The sequence below is a fragment of the Pelmatolapia mariae genome, linkage group LG3_W (assembly GCF_036321145.2).
Source record: "Pelmatolapia mariae isolate MD_Pm_ZW linkage group LG3_W, Pm_UMD_F_2, whole genome shotgun sequence".
NCBI classification, from domain to species: domain Eukaryota; kingdom Metazoa; phylum Chordata; class Actinopteri; order Cichliformes; family Cichlidae; genus Pelmatolapia; species Pelmatolapia mariae.
In genome coordinates, this window is record NC_086229.1 from 82931463 (window position 1) to 82952141 (window position 20679).

At 41.6% G+C, this 20679-nt stretch overlaps 1 protein-coding gene across 3 annotated transcripts; it reads right to left on the reverse strand.

Moving 5' to 3' along the window:
• Positions 1-63: 63 nt before the first annotated feature.
• LOC134624908 (synaptopodin-2) lies at positions 64-20581 on the reverse strand. 3 transcript variants are annotated; one of them, XM_063470083.1, is made up of 5 exons: positions 20371-20581; positions 13203-13354; positions 11357-12036; positions 6941-9819; positions 64-3206 (listed from the first exon to the last, which is right to left on the reverse strand). In XM_063470083.1, the coding sequence occupies exons 1-5, from the start codon at positions 20476-20478 to the stop codon at positions 2607-2609; spliced, it is 4419 nt and encodes a 1472-aa protein (XP_063326153.1). In that variant the 5' UTR covers positions 20479-20581; the 3' UTR covers positions 64-2606. The 3 variants fall into 3 exon arrangements, with proteins under 3 accessions (XP_063326153.1, XP_063326152.1, XP_063326151.1); XM_063470082.1 differs by having other exon boundaries at positions 6881-9819; XM_063470081.1 differs by lacking the exon at positions 64-3206 and having other exon boundaries at positions 5923-9819.
• Positions 20582-20679: the final 98 nt, after the last annotated feature.

Consider the following 20679-nt stretch of genomic DNA (forward strand, 5'->3'; position numbering starts at 1 on the left):
TCCATATTTAAGGTAATCAGTTACTTTAATTTCTTGAGTTCTGACAGCTTTGGGGAGTTTATATTGCATACATATCTGTATTACTAGATCAGTAGTTCGGATAAACTTAAATGAGAACCCTCTGGAAGATAAAGTGAGGATATATCTGACAGTTGACAAGTGTTGGAGGAATTGGAGTTGCTCTAACCATACATAGGGCAATAATGTGTTGCCAGCTTGCAACTTTTCTAATAGACATGCATTGAAAAATGCTAAAGACATAAAAACTCGCTTAGTAAACCACTGACAAAGCTTTAACATCAAAATAAAGCTGTTTCAGCACTCAAGAAATTGCTATGCACAGCTAACATTAAATATATTCAGTGACATCCACCACAGGAACATGGTCCCCTCAGGGCTTGCAGACCAATCACATACTATTTGTTTTAAGTGCCATCATGTGATAAAGGAAGGACCAAAGTCTAATGGAATTCATTTACTTTATAATACCATCACAATGTTTCCAACGACCTTGCTACATTTAATTTAGTCTCATTTTCCCCCAGATTTTTAAGAAGGCAGGCTGAGTTTGCGGCACATAGCAGAGCTATGTTGGATTCAGGGTTGGATATCAAGCTGAGTGGCATAACTGCACTGCATAATGAACAGAAACCTATGCCTGGGACACAGAATAATAATAAAGTTATGTCCCAAAAAGTTGATTCTGTTCATCTGGACATAGCGTGACTGAAGAAGTCACTTGGATGAGTTATGTCCAGCTGAACAGAATCAACTTTTGGGGGCTTTCTTACTTAGATAATTGAGCGTGCATCAAGACAATAACATTACGTGTGCTACAGTGCTATGCACTTTAGTAGGCTTCACCCCTTTAAAAAACATTTGAACCGCAAAGTGTTTCCCAGATCCAAATTGGTGGGGAAATACTTGCTTTTTATCGGCTCCGTCTGTGCCCTTATCTCTCATTCTCTAATGGTTCAGCTACACTAGGTATCCACTGTTATTATGTAACATCTGGTCACCATGGGAACTGGTCTCCCTCTCAACTCCCCGTGCTGTATATGGAGTGACCATTTGAGACAACACATCTTGCAAAAAGCTTCACGGGATGGCACAGCAAGCAACAAATGGCCCCGAGCACAAGATGGGAATAGACAGCAAAGAGCACAAAAGGTTAACGTCTTAAATTGTGATATTTCACTGCATTTATTTTATAGAATGCTCTACATGAATCTATATCTTTGCTTGGAACAGAAATGGATTGCTGGTATTGTATTACGACCATAATATGTGTTGTTTGAATGGAAGTGATACAGTAAAACAATCAGAGATTGTTACACTACACTATAGTACATCTGCATAAAACACAACACTGTGTAATAAATCTTATTTGCATTTATGAGGTTGCTCAGTGAGAATCGCATTAGGACATTATGCACACTCTGTGGAAACACCAACGTAGCTTTAACATTTGGAGATGATTACAAGTCGATAGCAAAAGCCCAAAGCAGAAATAAGCCACAAGCCAATCGCCCTGGCAGCAATAAACCTTCCATAAACTAAACAAAAACCTTTTTTGTAGTGTTGATTAGAATTCATTGGTATGAAGCGGTCGATGAAATTCACTCCCAACAAAAAGTTGTCAGTCGTTTTACATACTGCATTTGATTGTCTCCTATACAGTATGTACTGTTATGTATGTGATGCTAGACAGTTGAAATGTCTATTCAATTCAATTTTATTGAGATAGCACCAAATCACAAAAACAGTTGCCCCAAAGCACTTTATACTGAAAGGTAAAGACCCTACAATAATACAGAGAAAATCCCAACAATCAAACGACTCTCTTTGAGCAAGCACTTGGTGACATTGGGAAGGAAAAACTCCCTTTTAACAGGAAGGGTAATGGCCACATACCAATGCATTACTGAAAATGCACCTAGTGTGCACCAACAACATCACAGGTTATGGCACCTTTTCCCAAAATAATTGCATTCTAGCACTTGAATCATTTTCTTATTAGAGAACACCACAAATCCTGCATGGATTTTCCAAAACAAGCAAAAAAAGAAAAGAAAAAAGAAAAGAAAAGTGTACACCCATGGTAGCAACCTACATGGCAGATGCATGCATCAACAGCAAAATATCAAACTCTGATTACTGGAAATCCACAAGCTCAAGAACAACTCAAGAAACAATCTTCACTTAAAACCTACAAAATGACAGGTGTCTTTTTTTTTCAATCTCTTTTCAATCACGGATAAGTCCACATTTGCAATCAAATGCTTTTTCCACCAAAGATATTGATGCACTCTCTCTAGCCACTCTAGACAACGTACTCATCTCTTTATCTAATCAACTAGTCTTCCACATCAGTGTGTTTGCCATCCATTTTTTCCACATCTTTTCTTATTTAATTTTGGCATGCAAATATCTAACAATAGCATGTATTAAAAAGTTCTCTACCAGTTAACTTTTTGTCCTTTCTAACAAACTGTTGTTTTTTTATTTCTTTAAAAAAAAGGGGGCCTGACTGCATGTGAATGTATTATGAAACTCAGAATAAATGAGATTTGACTCATTAAAGACCACACAGGCTGAACTGTAGTCTACCGCCTCCAGCTCCAAGTGTTGCTGGTGTACACAGAGTCGTAAGTTTGCTTTCTGAAAGGCCTCTTAGACTCATATGAAGACACCGAGGGCCTCGGGTTAGCCTCTGTCACAGATTTCTGAGGCTGCCACTGTCTGGGCAGGGACCTGTAACCGGCATGACTAACTGTGGTGGAGATAGAGCTCCTTACTGGCGACACAAACGATGGGAGCGAAGCTCGACTCAGGCTCCGGCTTTGGCTCTGGCTCCAAGTCTGGCTGCCTGTTTTCTGCGGTGCTTGGTAAGAAACCCTGGCTTTCCACTCTGCTGGCGGCTCAGGCAAGATTTTGCGCTGGGCTGCCAAGCGCACATTCGAGGCAAGGGTTTGCTGGAGGCTCTGGAAAGCAAAAGCTTCATCTACCAGGCCCATGGGATGCCGGGAGGCAGCCTCCCATGGTGTGAGGGGCTTTTGGCTTTTTTCCATCCAGGATGTCTGCCTTGCCGAGGGAGTTGTGGAGCCCAGTGCTGGGGGCTTTGGGGAGGAAGAAGTTGAAGCTGACTTCTGGCCCGCGGACTGTACTCTGGCTGGTGGAGAAAGGGAGTAGCTCCTGCCAGGGGCCTGTAAAGAAGAATCCAGACATGTTTATTTTAGTAAGGGTTCATTTGTGTTTGGCTCTTTGGCCAAATCAAATTAGCTTGGATAAGAGTGAGAAGCAGAGTAGCTCCCTGCCAGGATTATTTCTTTTAAATGCAGTAATACATGGTAATACATGTATAATTTACTTGTGTATAGAAGATCAGTCACTCTCTTATTCACAGGGGGTATGTAAATATGGTACGTGTGTAAAAGAGTTCTAGGATATGTCATACTGCAGCCAGTGAATTAAACTGCAATAGCATTTGTCTAAACACAATGTCCCGCTTATTAATCAGAGCCACTGGTACATGAAAGTGCATAACCTTCTGGAAGTATAAGCCACGTTCAGCTCATTTCCACTTAATATAGTTTGCTAAACAGCAACAGTTTGAAAGAATAACGAGATGGAAATGCTAAATGCCCAATACCAATAATATCCCCAGGATACCGGTGCTGCAGAGGGTTATGTGGGGTGAAAACACAGCTATACTGCACATAATCTCATCCAATGCCTCCTGTTATGTATGGTGGATAAGCAGAAAAGACAGTGCTGCCATCATCTGGTGAGTGATGTGCACTGTCAGCTGATAAAATATGGCACAAATTTAAGAAGAGAGAAGAAGAGCATGCAGAGATAAATGCTAAATCAGTCAAGGGGAATAAAGTCTCTGCTGACTCAGGTATGCGGTAGGCTTAAAATGCCCACAGGAGTGGGGGTCCTGGGCACAAGAAAATATGAACAGATCAGTAGGTCATATTTTTACTTTGCTGAAGGAGACCGATAAGATGACTGTCCATTTGCACGTGGTTTATGTCCTTCTATGTGCCATTTCTGCCAGATTTAACATGCTCAGAAAACGGGCAGAGCGTAACAGCTGGGCTCCTTACATTTTGAGACAGATGTTCAAAACAGTCTTTAAATGCAGGAATGTTACATCCTGATTTATGGTTTGGCTAAGGTTTGATTTAGGGCATAAATAGAATATTTATCTTATATTTTTCTTATTAAAACAGAAATAATATGAAGGAAAAGGTGTCAAAGCTTGGTGTATTAGCACTATAGGGCATTAATGTGTGGGCTCTAAAGCAAGAGTAAACATTTGCTGTCTCTCTTTTATTGTCTTTTGATTGCAGATTGAAGATAAATGAATTGGCATGGGGATCAGTTCCCTTCAGAAATAGTTGGTAAAATCTGCTAACTAAGATTATGAAATGATACTAATACTTTCATTCAACATATATCTGCTCTTTTTCAAAATCCATGATGCAACATGGATATATATTTCAGCTGTGCTCACTCACTTGACCATAATTATCCAGTGAAGTCACAGCTCTAATAATACTCTTCATAAATGCATCATCACATGGTCATTCTGCAGGAATGTGCATCTCAAGTTTCTAAACTCTCTCTTTCTTTATTTTTATTTTTTTTACAAAAAGGAGGTGATTTGGATAATTAGGTGCACCTTGCTGATAACTCTTGAAAATGGAACCACCAGATGCTGTGGTACGGTCTAATTTGTGACTGATTTTTCTTTTTGTTGACAAGGTCAATAAGGACAGTATTTATAATGAAAGTGGAGAAGTGGTGAAATTCAGCAAGACAACAGCAAAGAGACTAAAAATAGAAGAAACCCTAAAAGCATGTTCAGAGGACAAAAGAAAAGGAAACCAAACAAAGATAAAAGACAGTTTAATGGCACTGCAGTGAATCATACAGAAAGTGCACTATGAAGAGAAACACACAGACACAAAAAGAAAAGAACACAGAGAACCAAAGAAGCGACCCTGTACCAAAAATCAACTTGTGAGCATTACCAGGCTGGTTATCCTTTCAATAACTCTTCCTTTCTATATCATGTATCATCTGTTCACATATCAAAACAAGGAACAGATGCATAATGGGTAAATCTATGAGAGAGTGATAGACATTACATAACTGTCTCTTATCAGGAAAAATACTATGGCAGTCTGGAAGTCGGTAGCTTTCACTGGCTTAAGATGAAATTTAAGCCTACTCTCTGGACCTCAGAACCTCGTCTCATGAGGGACTTTAAATATAGTGTCTAACATGACGCAACAGCTGGTAGAGAGCTTTAAATAAAACCCAACACACTTAAGTAGGTCCTACCAAAAAGGAATTGGGGAAAGTACTGGGGAAAAAAGAAGTATAGAACATTTTATGTTTAAGGAAAACAGTGTTAGTTGTCACAAGTCTGTCTGCCGTGTTATTTGGCCTAGAATAGCCTAAAATCCCACTGCTGTTACATAATCTCCGTACTCAACATCTGACGTTACACATTAAGCCTTCTGCTTGATATTATTACAGGCTATAGGCCCCATCCTTTTCACTTACCCGCATACAAATACTTTTAGTATTTGCTTAAAAACTTTTTTTTTGGTCTTTTTAAAATTTAATTATTTGTAATATTAAGAACATTTATCATTTTCCCCTTTAAAAAAATCAACCTGTCTTGACTTATCCAGTTCCACTGAATCTTTTTCTCTCACCCTTTTCTTTCACTTCACACTGAGCATTATGCTCCCCTACATTCTTATTAATCACACAATTCTTTTACATAAAATGTAATGAATTTACATTTATCACTTTTGCATAATAAAATATGTTTACAATTATTATGACTATGCTGCGTCTGATAAGATATACTAAAATTCTATTAAAATAGGATGTAAGTCTATCCTTTTATTCTTAATTTTATAGATATTCCTTTTTTCATTAGCTCTATGAACTTTTAGACTAGTAGGTTCTGCCCTATGACAATAAATAGAGCTGGTAAGAAAAATAGTCCATTTGGCAGGGCACAAAACCTTTAATTCAAGCAGACGTCAAATAAGTCATGATTCTACAAGAATCACTCTTTATCAACTACTGTAGGCTTCCACACCTGAGCTGAACTCTTATTAGCTGTAAACTTAGGCTTGGGAGCCACTCCAGGGTTACCACCAGATGCAGACTCGGGCCTAGCAGCCACAGGGAAACTGGGAGCAGTATAGCTACTAAGAGGCTGTGGCTGGTAGGGCACTGAAGGAGCTGCCAGATAGGGAGGGCTATTGGCTGGCTGGTAACCAGCTTGTACCGAGTGTTGGTAGGGAGAGTTTGGAGACTGAGGGGCTTGGGGATGATAAGCAGGTGGAGCAGGTTGTTGATACTGTTGGTTATATACTTGCTGGTATGGACAACTAGGAGGTTGCTGATAAGGACTAGAGGGGGGATAAACATTTGGTTGGATCTGCTGATACTGGTTATCGTGCATCACAGGCTGCATTGGCATCTCATAGGTTTGTTGGGGGTATGGGGCACCAAATGGTCCAGCTGGCTGGACCGGGGGCATTTGCTCATATCTGATTGGTTGGTTATCATCAGGTGGATTAGGAGGCGAACAGCTGGTCTTAGGTGCGGAAGGTTTGGTAGCCTCTGCTGCTGGACCAAAGATAAAGAGTGAGGAATTTAGTTGATAGGGTTGATGTTTCATGACATCTATTACATTGAGAGGTTTAGGAGCAGGCATCTGTTTCGCTTTGTCTTTTTTCTTTGCTTTGGTTGAGGGGCTACTTGAAGGGGGTTGCTTTGTTGCTGCTGGGGGATAAAAAGGTGATTGAATAGGGTTATATGCACGTGGAGGTGGAGCACGTACATTGGGAGTGTATTTCCACTCATTCGGTAAGGAAGCTGCTGGTGATGTTGACCTGCTTGCCTTATTTGCTTCCACCGTCTCAGAGTCCACGATATACTTCTCCATTCGAGACTGCCTCTTTGCAAACATATCAGCTCCTTTTCCTTTAACAGCTGGCATCTCAAATGCTGAACCCTGGGATGATGGGTTTAAGACAGTGGCCATGGGGTTGATGGGTGATGAAACTCTTTGACCAATAGTGAAAGAGTGCATTCGCTGTGGCGGAGTAGGAGGGGATCGGCTTTGTGGAGCATTTTGTGGTGGTTGCCAAGGTTTTGGAGAGGGACGAGTGTTCACTGTCAGTGTGGAAATATTCACAGGTTTTTGCTGTGATTGTGGAGTCCAGGCATTCACAGGCGTCTGAGGCTGTGTCTGAGCTGGTTGCCATGTGTTCATTGGTGGTTGTGGTGGACTCTTTGATGTAGGCTGTTGCCACTTTGGCTGTGGTGCTGGCTGGGCTGGAACAGGTTGAGCCCATGGAGACTGATGGTGGGCTTGATCTTGCTCTTGAGTCCAAGAACTTATGTGGTGTTGACCGTGCTCTGGGGGGTGTTGAGCCCATAGAGGCTGAGACTGAGTCTGGGCAGGTACCGGTGCCCATGGATTTAAATTGGCTTGAGGCTGTGCTTGAGGTTGTGGTTGAGCTACTTGGATCCAGGGTGGCTGAGCTTGGGGTTGAGTTTGTGATGGGGCCCACGCATTCACTGAAGGTAGCTGTTGCTGTTGTGGCTGAGCTGATACCCAAGGTGGTTGAGGCTGACCTGGTGCTTCAGTCTGTGGCCATAATTGTGGAGGAGCCTGATGTTGTGCTTGCTGAACCCATGGCGGTTGTGGCTGGGATTCTGGTTGTACCCCTTGGACCCAAGGAGTTTGTGCTTGGGATTTTTTATGAGGTTGTTGCATCCATGGTGGTTGAGAGTCTGTTTGTGATGGCTGTGTCCATTGGTTCTGTTGTTGTGGCTGCATTTGTTCTTGGGCTTGACTCCAGTTGGGCTGTATTTGCTGTAGATGTGGCTGCTCAGTAGAGTGTGCCCAAGGTGGGTGAACCTGCGGCTGAGACTGAGGTTGCTCTCGTGACTGGGCCCAGGATGGCTGAACATGTGCTTGGGCTTGTGATTGCTCTGGAGGCTGCGTCCAGGACTGCTGAATTTGAGGGGTCCAAGTACTTGTGGGAGGTTGCTGTGCCTGGTTCTGAGTAGGCTGATGTGATACCCAAGGTGGTTGAGGTGAGGACTGTCTTGGAGGTGGTTCTGAGGGGTGCACTTGAGCTGAATGCCAGGAACTTGAAGATAACTGTTGTTGCACTTGTGTTTGAGCTGCACCCCAGGTAGTCACAGCAGACGACTCAGACTGCAGTGTAGCATTCATATGACCATTTGCCTCTTGAGCGGCAGCTTGTGTGGGCTGTTGTTGAGATTCGGGTGCTGGGAGCGGCCATGTGTGCTGTTCCTCTTTGTTGGTACTGCCAGGATTCTCCTGGGGTGCAGCAGGGGGAGAAGACTCAGGGGCAGGTGCAGGGGTTGGCTCTAGTTCTGGAGCAGGAGTAGTCTCGGCGGTGGGGGCTGCAGCAGGTGTGGATAGACTATTTTCAGCACACTGAGGCATCTCCTGGTTGGTTGCTTCTATCTGCGAGGACCAAGGAGGTGAGATGGGATTGATCACAGGCTTTGGGGCAACTGGTGGAGGAATCTTGTGTTTAACACGCTGAGACTGAAGGAAATTACAAGCCTCAGCTCCAAGACTAAGATAGTCATCCTCGGGTCCTGATTCAAACCCGGGCTTTTTATCACCTTTGTTTAGGAGGTTCAGCAATGCTGGGTTTGGGGATACTTTTGGAGCTTCCTTAAATGTGAACATAGGCTTGGCTGCATTCTTTCTCCTTGAATCCAACAAAAGGCCCGTCCTGATTGCAGGAGTAGAAATGCGCTCATCACGGGAAGCAATCTGCTCTCCTTGACCCACAGAATCTTGATTGGTCCCACTCATTGCATGAGAATAAGGGGTGGCCGCCATGTTGTCTGCTGAGAAAGGCTTTGCAGTACGATTGCTGAAAGAGCTCTGCATTTCATTCGTTTGATGTTGGACTGTGCCATTGACAGTTGCTGAATACTGCTGCATTTTCTGTTGCTCCTGATGATATTCTTGCTGCTGGTGATACATTTGCTGTTGCTGATAGTGACTTTGCTCATATTGCTGTTGCTGATATTGCTGCTGATATTGTTGCTGATATTGTTGTTGTTGTTGGTAGTTCTGCTGTTGCTCATAGTACTGTTGTTCTTGAAACTGCTGGTACTGTTGCTGGGTTTGCTGTTGCACGTTTACATCCATGTAACTGCGGCCTTCTGCAGCGGACTGCATGTAGGAATGCTCCACTATTTTCTTTTCAGCCTCTTGCACTGCTTCAACGGGGATCCCTTGGCGCCTAAGCTCCTCGTGTTCGGCAGAAATCTCATCCATCCTCTGGCGACGCTGGGCAAACATCAGCGCACCCTTGCCTTTGGTTTCAGGCAAAGATTCCATCTCTGCTTGGTTCTTCAAATTCCTTTCGATTTCAAGAAGACCCTTGTCCAAGGTAAAAGTTAGCACACTTTTGCCACTGTGGGTGCTAGTGAGAAAAGGCTTATCTATTTCAGACTCGTTTGGGGCCACAAGGATAAAGGTTTCTTGTCTGCTGTCTGGGTTTTCCTCGTACTCCTCGTCGCTGTACTCTGGCTCGTCTTCTCCTGTGCCGTAGCTCACGAGCGTGAATTTCTTAGCTCTCTGACGATGCTTCTTGAACATCAACAGCCCCTTGTTATTGGGGTTGGTCGGAGCAGCCGTAAGAAGAAGGGCAATTCGTTTACATTTGGACTTGGCTTCCTTTAGCTGTTTCTCTGAAATGCTCTCGTTGCGCCTGAGCCCTTAACAGAGAAGGAAAAGAGAGACAGTCGTGTTTAAAAAATGGCTAAAATGAATCCAATTTAATGGTACTAAAACCTTAAAGAATTACAATCATAAAAACGTTTAATCTGTTAATCTGAATTTACTTAAAAAAATAAACAGTTTGTAAAGATTTTGAACAAGAGACTTTAAAGAGGCTTTACAAACTGCACTAAACACGTGACTGTAGTTAACATTTTTATATCAAATGCTGTTTAGTTTAGCTCTCTTCACCTTTAAAATAAGAAGCAAACCACAAAGCAGTTTCATCTTGTAACATTACTTTGATATTAACCTCATCCAGCATTTACAGCTAAAGCAGATACAGAAATAACAGTAAACTAATAATACAGCTTGCTCTGTGGTTGAACTGATCCAAACACTCAGCAAATAGACTGTAAACTGAGCTATTTACAGATTCATTCACACAAAAAAATGATACATTACATATTTTCTCAGTCCACACATTACATTTACATACTTACATACTATTCAGCTGTGATTTTATCATTCAAATGAGCTCATTCCCTTGAACATAATACACTGGCCCATAAAGCAGTAATGAAATTCTCCGACCCATGTCTAATATTCCCATTTGTACACTCAATCACTCATCCAACCCTGTAAAGTAGCCAAGAATAGGAAGCAAGAAAGATTATTTTAGCATGCATGCAATAAATTCACCAGGACAGCAACGTCTTTACCAATCCTTCTGTGTGCGTTGGCACGCAGTCTACTTGAAAGAAAAAAAATAATAAAATGTTTTCTTCTGAAATCACATTTCGTCCAATCTGACAGCCACGGAGAATACGCGCCGAATGCGCGCACAATAACACCAGCGGGCTTACTTTTTTATATTCTTGCAAGACTAACCTGAAGGTGGAGGAGACAGCGGGAGTGAGCGACAGACTCACTTTTTGAGCTTAGTTAAAGCACTCAGTTTGAAAGGATCAGGTAACGGGTCTAGGGGAGCACATGCTGGTGTCTGTCAAAGGGCCACTTCTGCAGGCATCGTCAGCGTGCTGGGGTTATATTTATGTCTTCTACACAGCTCAGAGGAACGCCCCGGTATCCATATTCACCATTGCCTCTCTTTAAATGGATGGTTTTAATGTTTTATAGGGTGCAGATGCTTTTTTCCCCCGTATACATACAATCCATTCTTTTTGTGTCTTTCTTTTGTGATAGTAAATTCTTATATGATAAGACTTCGTTAGACGCTCGATGATCCACAATACTATAACTTTGGTTCTGAGATAATTCAGGTTAGATCCGGATGTATCTCCTTCCTTTCAAAGGAATGAGCACCCCACCTCCCTTGCAATTGCAGTGAGAGACTATTTTGAGGCGTACACACACTGGACATCAGGCTTTGGAATGCACACATGTTGACAAATGTAATTTAGTGCTGAAGATTACCCCTCTTAAAGAAAAGACAGTTATCCCCACTCACACACACAGAAAGAATGCACACAAAGGTAATACTGGTCCAGGTGGAACCAGTCCAAATATACTTACTGGCGTGCCTAGCCCGATGCTTGTTGGGTTTGTGTTGAACTCCTTCAGAATCAGAGTCCTGCTCTTCTGCAGGACTGCAGTCCTCTTCTTCTCCTTCACTTTGAGAACCAACTGTTTCCCTGACCCTAGTGCCACCTCCACTCTGGAGGCCCCTCCCTACTCCCGATGCCTCCAAAATGACCTCCACCTGCCCCAGCACTAAAGGGGAGTTGAGAACCACTCCATGATGGCTTAGCGGCTCCCTGACGGAGCGCGATGCGGTGGCGGCATTGGTGATATGGACAGCCTCCACAGCCTCCCGGTTTGAGAGGTCCCCATCAATCCCACGAGCACTTCCGAGCGAGGCACAGCCCACATCATCCAAGGTTTGCTCAGACAGGGACACCTGGAGCTCCACCATGTCCCCGGGTGAGAAGCACCGCTGTACTTTATCATCTTCTTCCTTAGATGAGGGGATATGTAGCTGAGTGCAAAGCAGCTGGCCTTCCTTGGAAAACTCTGTGTTGATATTAAACTCTTTGCTGTAGGTCTCATCCGGGGATTCAGGATTTGGGATTTGGGATGTTTGCTTTGGGGGGAAGATGTGAAGGGTGGTGCTCTCTAAAGTCTCACCAGCAGAGGCCCTCTCACTGCAGTGCATTTCATCCGATTCATGGTCTTCAGTGGGGATGGAGTGGTATCTTTAGACAAGAAGAAGGCGAGATAAACAATGAGTGAAGGAGTAAATGTGGTTTTTCTTTTCATTATTAAAATGAACCGAACTTGAGGGAAGACATGAAAACAATTACTTATTGATAAATGTTATTGGTTACATTTTTTCCTCTTCTACAGTTTGAAATGTACACTTCCTGTTTTCCTGTAGTGTCAAAACTTGGACAGATTTGTTTTAGGCCTGTGTTTTAATTAAATCTCTAAATACAGTAAAACCACCAAATTTACACCTCTAAGCAAGATACAGCAGGCATTTCAGCACTGGATTGAAGCCCTCATTGTTCTGCTGAAGTTGTCAAAGCAATCAAGGAGATTTAATCTCGATGTAGAAAGTGAATCGAAAAGGTCAGGGCACCGAAGTGGAAAATAATTACGTTCAGACACCGCTCTGCCTAATTTTGACTTTCAAGGTCAGTTTGGAGCAGCATAAACTAATGTCATTATGCATGACAGCAACTGTGTTCAAGTCAATTAGCCGTTAAAAACCAGCTCTTGTCTCCAAATGTAATCAACTTTTGTGAAACAGCAAAGTTGATGCGGTCTGCTCGGAATCAACTTTAATCTCCCTTTAAATCAACTACACAACAAGCAGTTCAAGGCCTGTTAAAGAGAAAGCGGGATTATTTGAGGACATGTCACTCTGATAAACAGACTGGCACTGCCAGTTGAGTAATGGCTGAGCAGCTGCATGCCAATCAGACACACAAATCTGCAACACCTTGGCAAAGCCACTTGGTGGGTTCAGCATGGTCGAGGCACAGTATATTACCCAGGCTAAAACACACGCAGACGTGGTTGCATATGATCACAGAAACAGGGGTTCATTCAAGTATGCAAAAAGGCCACGTGTCATAAAGCTACATGCTATCTAAATGCTAATAAAACAGTGGAACGATCAGTTTTCACTGCTGCTGTGGTCACCAAAGACTTACAGTTTGCACGGCTCAGATGTCATAATGCAAAGACTCTGCAGTGTAACTGATAAACCTACATTATTTTGTGTTTTACTACTTCACATTATTACATATTGTCCTATGAATACGGTCCTGTGCCTTTGTCTTCTGAAACTCAGGGTTTTCTAGGCTTTGCAAAAGTCTCATATGATCTCAGTTCAGCGGCTGGCATGCTGCATTACCTTCTGACTAGCAGCTGCAGACAGTCGATTGATGTGTCGATTAGCGCAAACGCTCGTAAAAGGGTGAGGTCAGCACACGGCTCCCCGTTGATTGACACCACCTCATCTCCATCCTGTACTCCAGCCAGGGAGGCACGACCACCCTCCTCTACCTGCAGAAGACATTTTGGAGTCAGAAAAGAAAGAAAAAAACACAGTTTGATGTGTAACTTCTTCACCAACAGCGTAGCGGGGTGCAGCATCAGGCAATAGAAGGATAACATGAGATAAAGACCTGCCAAGAGTGAGATGTGCTGTTTAAGATTCACGAATCTCAGCTCTAACAGTACAGCTGTTTACAGGTTGTCATGTTTGAAATATTACCTGTCAAAAGGTCAAAAAGCAGAAATCAGTTTCACAAATTCATATTTTTTTCTGGGAAATAAGATAAGAAAAGTCTTTTTCACGTAACACGAGGTGAAAGTGGACGTCCAGTAAAAGCCAGTGTGAAGATCAAGCCAGCCAAAGTGTGCAGAGGAATTCAGACTGGACCATTAACATTTGAGAGATATGAAGAGAGCATGCCGGCAGCATAATTTAACTTAACATAATGTACATTTGGCACCAAAATGTACAAACACTGACATAGGCTAGGTGTTCAGTAATAAAATTGTTAATTCTACCTTGAATCTTGACTGTGCTGCTGCATATTATTGCTGTAGTCGAGCTCTGGGCAGAGCCATTTAAAGGGCACCTCTTTACACAGTTAGACTAATGACTGATGGTTTCATTTTCTTCTAATTGGTTCCTGGAGCCTATAAAATGGTTCATTAATAAGAGGATTTAATAAGGAGAAATACCTCATAAATTCAGCACAAAAGGCCACTCATACAGCTAGGGGGATAAATTATTACTGTAGTACTACGCTATTAGAGGATTTGGTTTCAGGAGTTATGTTAAGATATTTTGCCAGTATCCCAATTACAAAGCTTTAGGAAGGTTTCTCAGATATCTTAAGACTGGCAGCCGTTTGAAAATGTTGATTCCTATTTCTTTACGCATGCTTTATCTTCGTCAGTTCTCAATGAAAGACCACATGCCGTAAAAAAAATAAATAAACCCTGGTAGTGATAAAGTTATGCTTTTAATAAGCGTCTTTGGCTAATTTTCCTGAGGGATTGGTTTAGAGAGTACTTCATACTGGCATCAAAATCAATATTTTGATATTTATCAAACCACCAACTTTCCAATTAATAGAGGATCTGCTCTATTTCCTGAGCTGCAGCCACCCCGTTAGTGGGAAATCAACCCAAAAAAGCTCTTATTTACAATCACTATGCTGTGTTATTAGGGTGAAAATACGTAAAGTAAATAGCTGTGCAACATCTAAAATGGGGATGTCAAATTCGTTTTACATTGTGTACCACATACTGCCAGCTTTGATCTTAAGAGCCAGAGTGGACCAGTGAAACACGATAAATGGGTAAAATTACAGAAAAAAGTTCTGATAGTTCACTGCCCAGGACATTGTTCAATATCCTGTAATTCTAAAATATAAAGTTTTCATTAATTAACAAAAAAAATGCTGGTGAAAAACATAGTGAAAAAACAACTGTTTGTCATCGTTTATCTAGAACTTAATTACTTTGGTGTAGAAAGAAAAGTTGTAAAACCTGAAAATACAGGTAAAGATCTATGTACTCGTTCTGTTTTCCAAAGCTGTCCAGTGGGCCAGATTGGAGACTTTACCAGGCCAGTTCTGGCCCCCGGGCCATATGTTTGATACCTCTGGTCTTAGAATAACAATGCTTTACAAAAGTGTCCTGAAACTTTGTGACTTTCATACTGCAAACGAGGCAGTTCTACATAGCTGCAGTGAAACAACTTCATCACTAGATGGAGATGCACACACATTTTACAGCTGATGGGGGGAAGCGAAAAACCTCTGAGTAAGATTTCATAATATAGAAAGGAATCAAAAAATCAAAAAAGCCTGACTTTACTTTGTACACCATTTTTGATTTCAGATATTTGCTCAACCATTAAAACTTTCCCCAATGAAACCAGTTGTAGTCTTTCTTCTTTAGATGTCATTACTTTTGCCCATTGCTTATATTTAAACATAATGCAAGAATGATCCTACTTTGTTATACATACAAATATCTTTCAGGTGTTCCATTATAGAGATGGTAACTTTCCATCCTCGCTCCAGTTTTTCGGAGCTAACAGCGAACAAAACAAGCCCTATATGGCAGCCAATGTGTCCGTCCCTTTGGGACTCGCACCTCGCTACAGGGAGGACGGTTACTTCTGGGATGCCACAGCAACGGTCCACGCTCCAAAAAAGGAGGGGAAAGATTTGTCGTTGTCTCTCCTCACAACTCAAAGATACACAGTCCGCCAATGTTTACCACACAGCTTACAAAGAAAAGCCTCATATATGCACTAAGTGCCCTTGAGAGGATAGCAGATAAATGCTGTGTGGGTTTCTTCAAATGGATGGGAACTTGTCAAAATAATTGGCCACATAACTATTTTAATGTGGGGCTGTAACAATGTGTGGGTAGCCACTTTTCAAATGAGCTATTTAAGTGCGTTAAACCTAACAGAAAATCACAGGAAATACAGGAACGGGTGATGTCTCTGCCTACCTCCGTGTGGTTCCTGCCTTTCACAGCTTTGAGCAATTATTGTTTTTAGATTACAGGCAGATATTTTCCAGGTGTTTCACATTTAGCACTAAATCCATGCTGGAAGATTTACATTTTACCCTCCTGTATGTTCCCCTTGTTTTGTGTTAGGGTATTTATACTATCAAGATTTTAGCTTTTCTCTAAATTTGCATCATTTCTTATTGTATTACTGTATTTCCTTTCATTTGAGCTGTATGTGTCTTGAGGAGAGATACATTTGTTTTTTTGTCATTTGCATGCATGCCAAGCCATAACACACCAATGAAGGCACTGAAATAGAATATAGATTACTTATTATAAATACATGTGGAAGAAGATTACTTTTTAAAAAAAAAAAATATTCATAAATCATTATTCTTCATTTCTGGCTTTGATGTTTTTTCTTACAAAGAATAATTAAGCCCCCATTTAAGATCTAGCTATAAATCTGTTATTGTTTGTGTCACTGGTAGACGTTTCTCTACAAATAGTAGTCTGCAGTATTTTTTTCTATAATAAAGATGGCTTTTAGCTGTAATTGGGTTTTATTTGCAATCAGTAGCAGAATTCCCGACAGTTTTCCATTTGTTATATCATCTGGATGTATGACTAATGTATGGAGTAATGGATCTGGAATGACATCAGTTCCCAAAAACTGCCTAATGTCTTTTTTGAACAGCTTTCCAGAAATTCAAATAATTCTTAAAGATGTCCTGCGGGCACAAAATAGATGAAATACAGTTTCGCTGCTTTGAATAAAGATTTGCGTCTAATATCGTGTATCCTCTTTATTTTTTAAATTGAATTACCTGGCTGTAAATCCCAGAAAGTTCACTTTTTCAGTGTGTGCATAGTAATGCCCTGCTCAGTAAAATAAGCCTTAAACTCAGATTAAACTAAACTAAATAAATAAATGATTTATCCAAGAACAGCAACATTTAATTCATCAATCATCTATAACTCAACCAGTTGAAGGTTGCAGGAGTCTCTTCCTATCCTATCCCAGCTGAGAAGCAGACACTCATTCTTATGCATGCCTTCAGACTGTGGGAGGAAGTCAAAGAGGACCAACGTAGACACGGGGAGGACATGCAAACTCCACACAGAAAGGTCCAAAAGGTCTAAAGCAACAATCCTAACCACTGCACCATCACACCACCTATATCTGTGCACCACTCCAAACATCACATGCAATAGCGCAATCAGCTATTTTAATATTGCCCTCACATTTGCACTGATGTGAGGGGGAATAGCTGGACTCTGACACAAACATCACCTCTTTCACAATAAAAGCGACTTTAGAAGAAAGCAAGAAAAACAGTATTGCAACATCCAAGAATATTTTTTTCTGTCACAAATTAAACACCACACACTTTGGGGGGTTGACGAAGAGCAGGAATGCCGCAAATACAAAGCTGTTTGAGCACTGGCCCTCATTTGTTTAGATGATGTGAAACAGAAAAGAGGAAAACAAGCCCGTCCAGCCATCGCGTAAGGTCACTGCTTTCTCCCAGGATTGGAAATGAGATGGCTTGTTGCACAACACAATGCCCAAACTCAGATAAGTGACTGAGCTGTGAATCACTCTGCTTAGTCTGGGAAAACAGCAGTGAATGACTGAGGAAACGGCTCATTGGCTCATTTCTTGGCAGCTTAACGAGGTTCCTGTGGCGCACTATTAGGGCCGAAGCATCAGCAACAAAAGCCGTCTTTGCTCTGTAAAAGGCAAAAGAACAACTCATAAAAGTTTTTATACTTTAATAGACTAACAGAGATTAGTTCATGTATGTAAGAATAAACTCGTGCAAACTTTTAAAAGTCTTTCATGAAGATCACAGTTATCATTGCTTGCTCCATAACTGATCTGATGCATGTTGACATTTCACATACCAAGATGGAATACCTTAGTAATTAGGCCAAAATGTCTCCTGATCAGGCTGGTAGGATTTAAACTCTCTTTAATTTTTATATTTTTTGTTTTGGAAAATCTGTTTAATATTAATGCATTCTGCATCACAGAACAAATGCAGCTTTTTCACCTCAACGCGTGTGAGTGCATTTGACACGGCTTTGTACTGAGCGTGCTCCTGCAGCTTTAAAAAAATAAAGTGACCTCATCAACTTTGTACTCAAGCCAGGACTCCAAATAAGAAGAAAAATACAAGCACCCTTATATGGACAGAACCTTTTAAGAGGGGATACAGAGCGCCTTACTCTGTGTCGCTTGTCAGTACACTGAACAATCACTTTCTCCCAGGAAACAAAACACGGTGTCCACGACATTCAGCAGAAGCATTAAAAAACACACACATTTTTTATCAGACGCGGGAGAGCCTCTAGCTCGAGAGCCTTTGTCACGATCTTGGTATGTTTGTTTCTCTTTTTGTAACTTCTGACTAACAGACTTGGCTCACTCACAAGAAAAGTTTAAAGGTATGTTTAGAGTTATGTCTTCCAGATGAGGCAGACTGGAACTGAACCCCCCCGACACACAACCCCAGATGTCCCAAACTGGGGCATATGTAGCTACTTCACATTAATAGGCCCACACTTGAACGCAATGTATTCACAGCACCCGTTTGTTAACACACGAGAACACTTTGGGTGCAAGGATGCTTTAAAAAGCACATTTATGTCTGAAATTAGGCAGCACAGTTTCACGAGAAAATTAAAGCTTCAGGAGGCATCGAAGGGAGAGCAACTTTCTAAATAGCTTTGCTTGCTTTACCTCACGTTAAGTGCTGTTTTTGGCTTAGAGTTGTGAGAGGGGATATGGTAGCTTATGTGCAATATTTGCAATTTTTTTCTCAGTACAGTCTACTAAACTTTATGGGGTATTTTTCTCACTCAAAGCTAACAAGATTTAAGAGTTGTTTATTACCCACATGAGATATTTGTCTTCAGGTGCTTTTGCTGATGCTTTTATTCTGACATAAGGCAGACACTGAGTGCCAGGCCTGAGTGAGGGGGGCATTTCATAGGAAAAAGTGTCACTATACTATTTAATCAGACTAATCATATAAAGGACAGAAAGCAACTTTACAGATGTGGCTTTACTTGTTGGAGACATGCTAAACATCTGTCATGAAAATGATCTGCTGAGGTTTTTGGATTCTCCGAAACTTTCTCCAGGTGGCGCTTTGATGTCGCAGGAATGTGGCTTAAGAATTTTTTATTTTTATTTTTTTTACATGCACTCTACTTTGTTGACAAGTTGATGGGGAATGTGTGCAGCTTGAGCACTTTGGAACATACAGACCATATATAGAGCTTAAGCAGCTGGTCAAGGTAACGGCACCTGGTTTCACAAATACTGTGCATCACAGTGTGTGCAACACTATCCCATGTCTTTAAGGCAGATTGGTTTAAGGTGATCCAGTCTTTCAGTGATCCTTACACTCACAAAGATGCTCATTTATGGTTATGGTAAAGAGTAAAAAAGCTCCACTTAAGCTTAAACTTTCATTTTTCCATCCATCTACTTGTTTATTTGAACGCTTGAAAGCAGTAAACTAAGTTGGTTGGTACAATGGCTTTTACTGTATTATTAATTTTTTTGAGTGAGTTGTTGTATGCAGCACTGTCCACACATGCATAATATGAAAAGCTGTTAAAAGTGACTAATTTAAAAGTATCATAATAAGCTTTAAACTGGTTTCCATTATCACTGGCTGCAAAATGAGAACGTGTGATGGACGCATACAAAAATGACAAGCAAATAATAGGAAATAACCGAATGCCCTAAAGAGTACAACATATATCATCTGTCTGTGTACATTTACATTACAGTATGTAAAAAAATGGCCTCTGCGTCTCATCAGAAAGTGGCTACATCAGCAGTTACCTCTAAGCAGATAAAACCCCGCACCTCTAAGGTTTATTGCCTTATTATCAGGCTAAACAAATGTCACGCAGCTGAGTCGTTCTTACAGCAAAACTTCAAATTTGCCTGTCCTCCTCTCTATCTCTTATTTGAATTCTTTTTGAAAGGGATATTTGCATGATAACCTCTTAATTTTAGCCGCACTTGTTTTTTGTTCATACTAAAACATAACACCTTGGTGTTATGCACATATACCTTCACTCTTCAGTCTGGTTACTGGACTTGCTTTCTTGCTTGAAAAGTCTTTGTGACTGAAAACAGATCATACTGCCCTCAGCTTCACACTCTCTCGTGGCCTTGACCATATAAGGGTGCCGAAGAATCTCTCACCAAAACACAGCCAACGCGCACAAAAATGCAGCGGCAGACAGCTCTCTCCCATCAAACTTCAGACTTTTTTTAAGTCTCTGTTTTTCTGTTTTTTCTGTTTTATTGCTCAATTTCTCACCTTAAAAAATAAACTGTCGTGACTCTGAAGAAACAGAAACTTTTCCAGAATCTCAACAACAATATGTTCACAAACTTTCATTAGGCTGTTTATCCATCGTTGCAGTCTCACCAGCATTAGATTAGACAGGCATGACCCTGTTCAAGTGGTATTAAAACATCCTCCCACGCACGCACGCATGCATACCTGGGAAACTAGAAGAGGTCTGTAGGTGTCCCCTTCTCCCTCTCGCAGGGTGAATCCCCAGGGCGCACCACCACGCAGCGTTACGCAGATGTAATCCCCGGTGCCCATGCTGCGCGCAGCTCCTCAGCCAAACTTCCACGGCGCGCTCATGGAGCTGTCAGTCGGGCCAGCAGCACTTAACGAAAAACCACATCCACCGCACCGCTGTAGCCTATAACCCCCATCATCTGTCCTCAGAGTCCAGCCCGTTTTGGAAACGTCACTGCGCACGGACCCGCCTGCAGGCGTTAAACGCAACTGGTGGTGGGT

Bases quoted from the DNA above. Each gene is read 5' to 3' on its own strand.
- LOC134624908 (XM_063470081.1), bottom strand. From the start codon at position 20,478: ATGGGCACCGGGGATTACATCTGCGTAACGCTGCGTGGTGGTGCGCCC. The intron at 12,037-13,202 runs GTAATGCAGCAT...TCTTGTCTAAAG, and splicing joins CTGCAGCTGCTAGTCAGAAG to ATACCACTCCATCCCCACTG. The intron at 9,820-11,356 runs GTAAGTATATTT...TTCTCTGTTAAG, and splicing joins GCATCGGGCTAGGCACGCCA to GGCTCAGGCGCAACGAGAGC.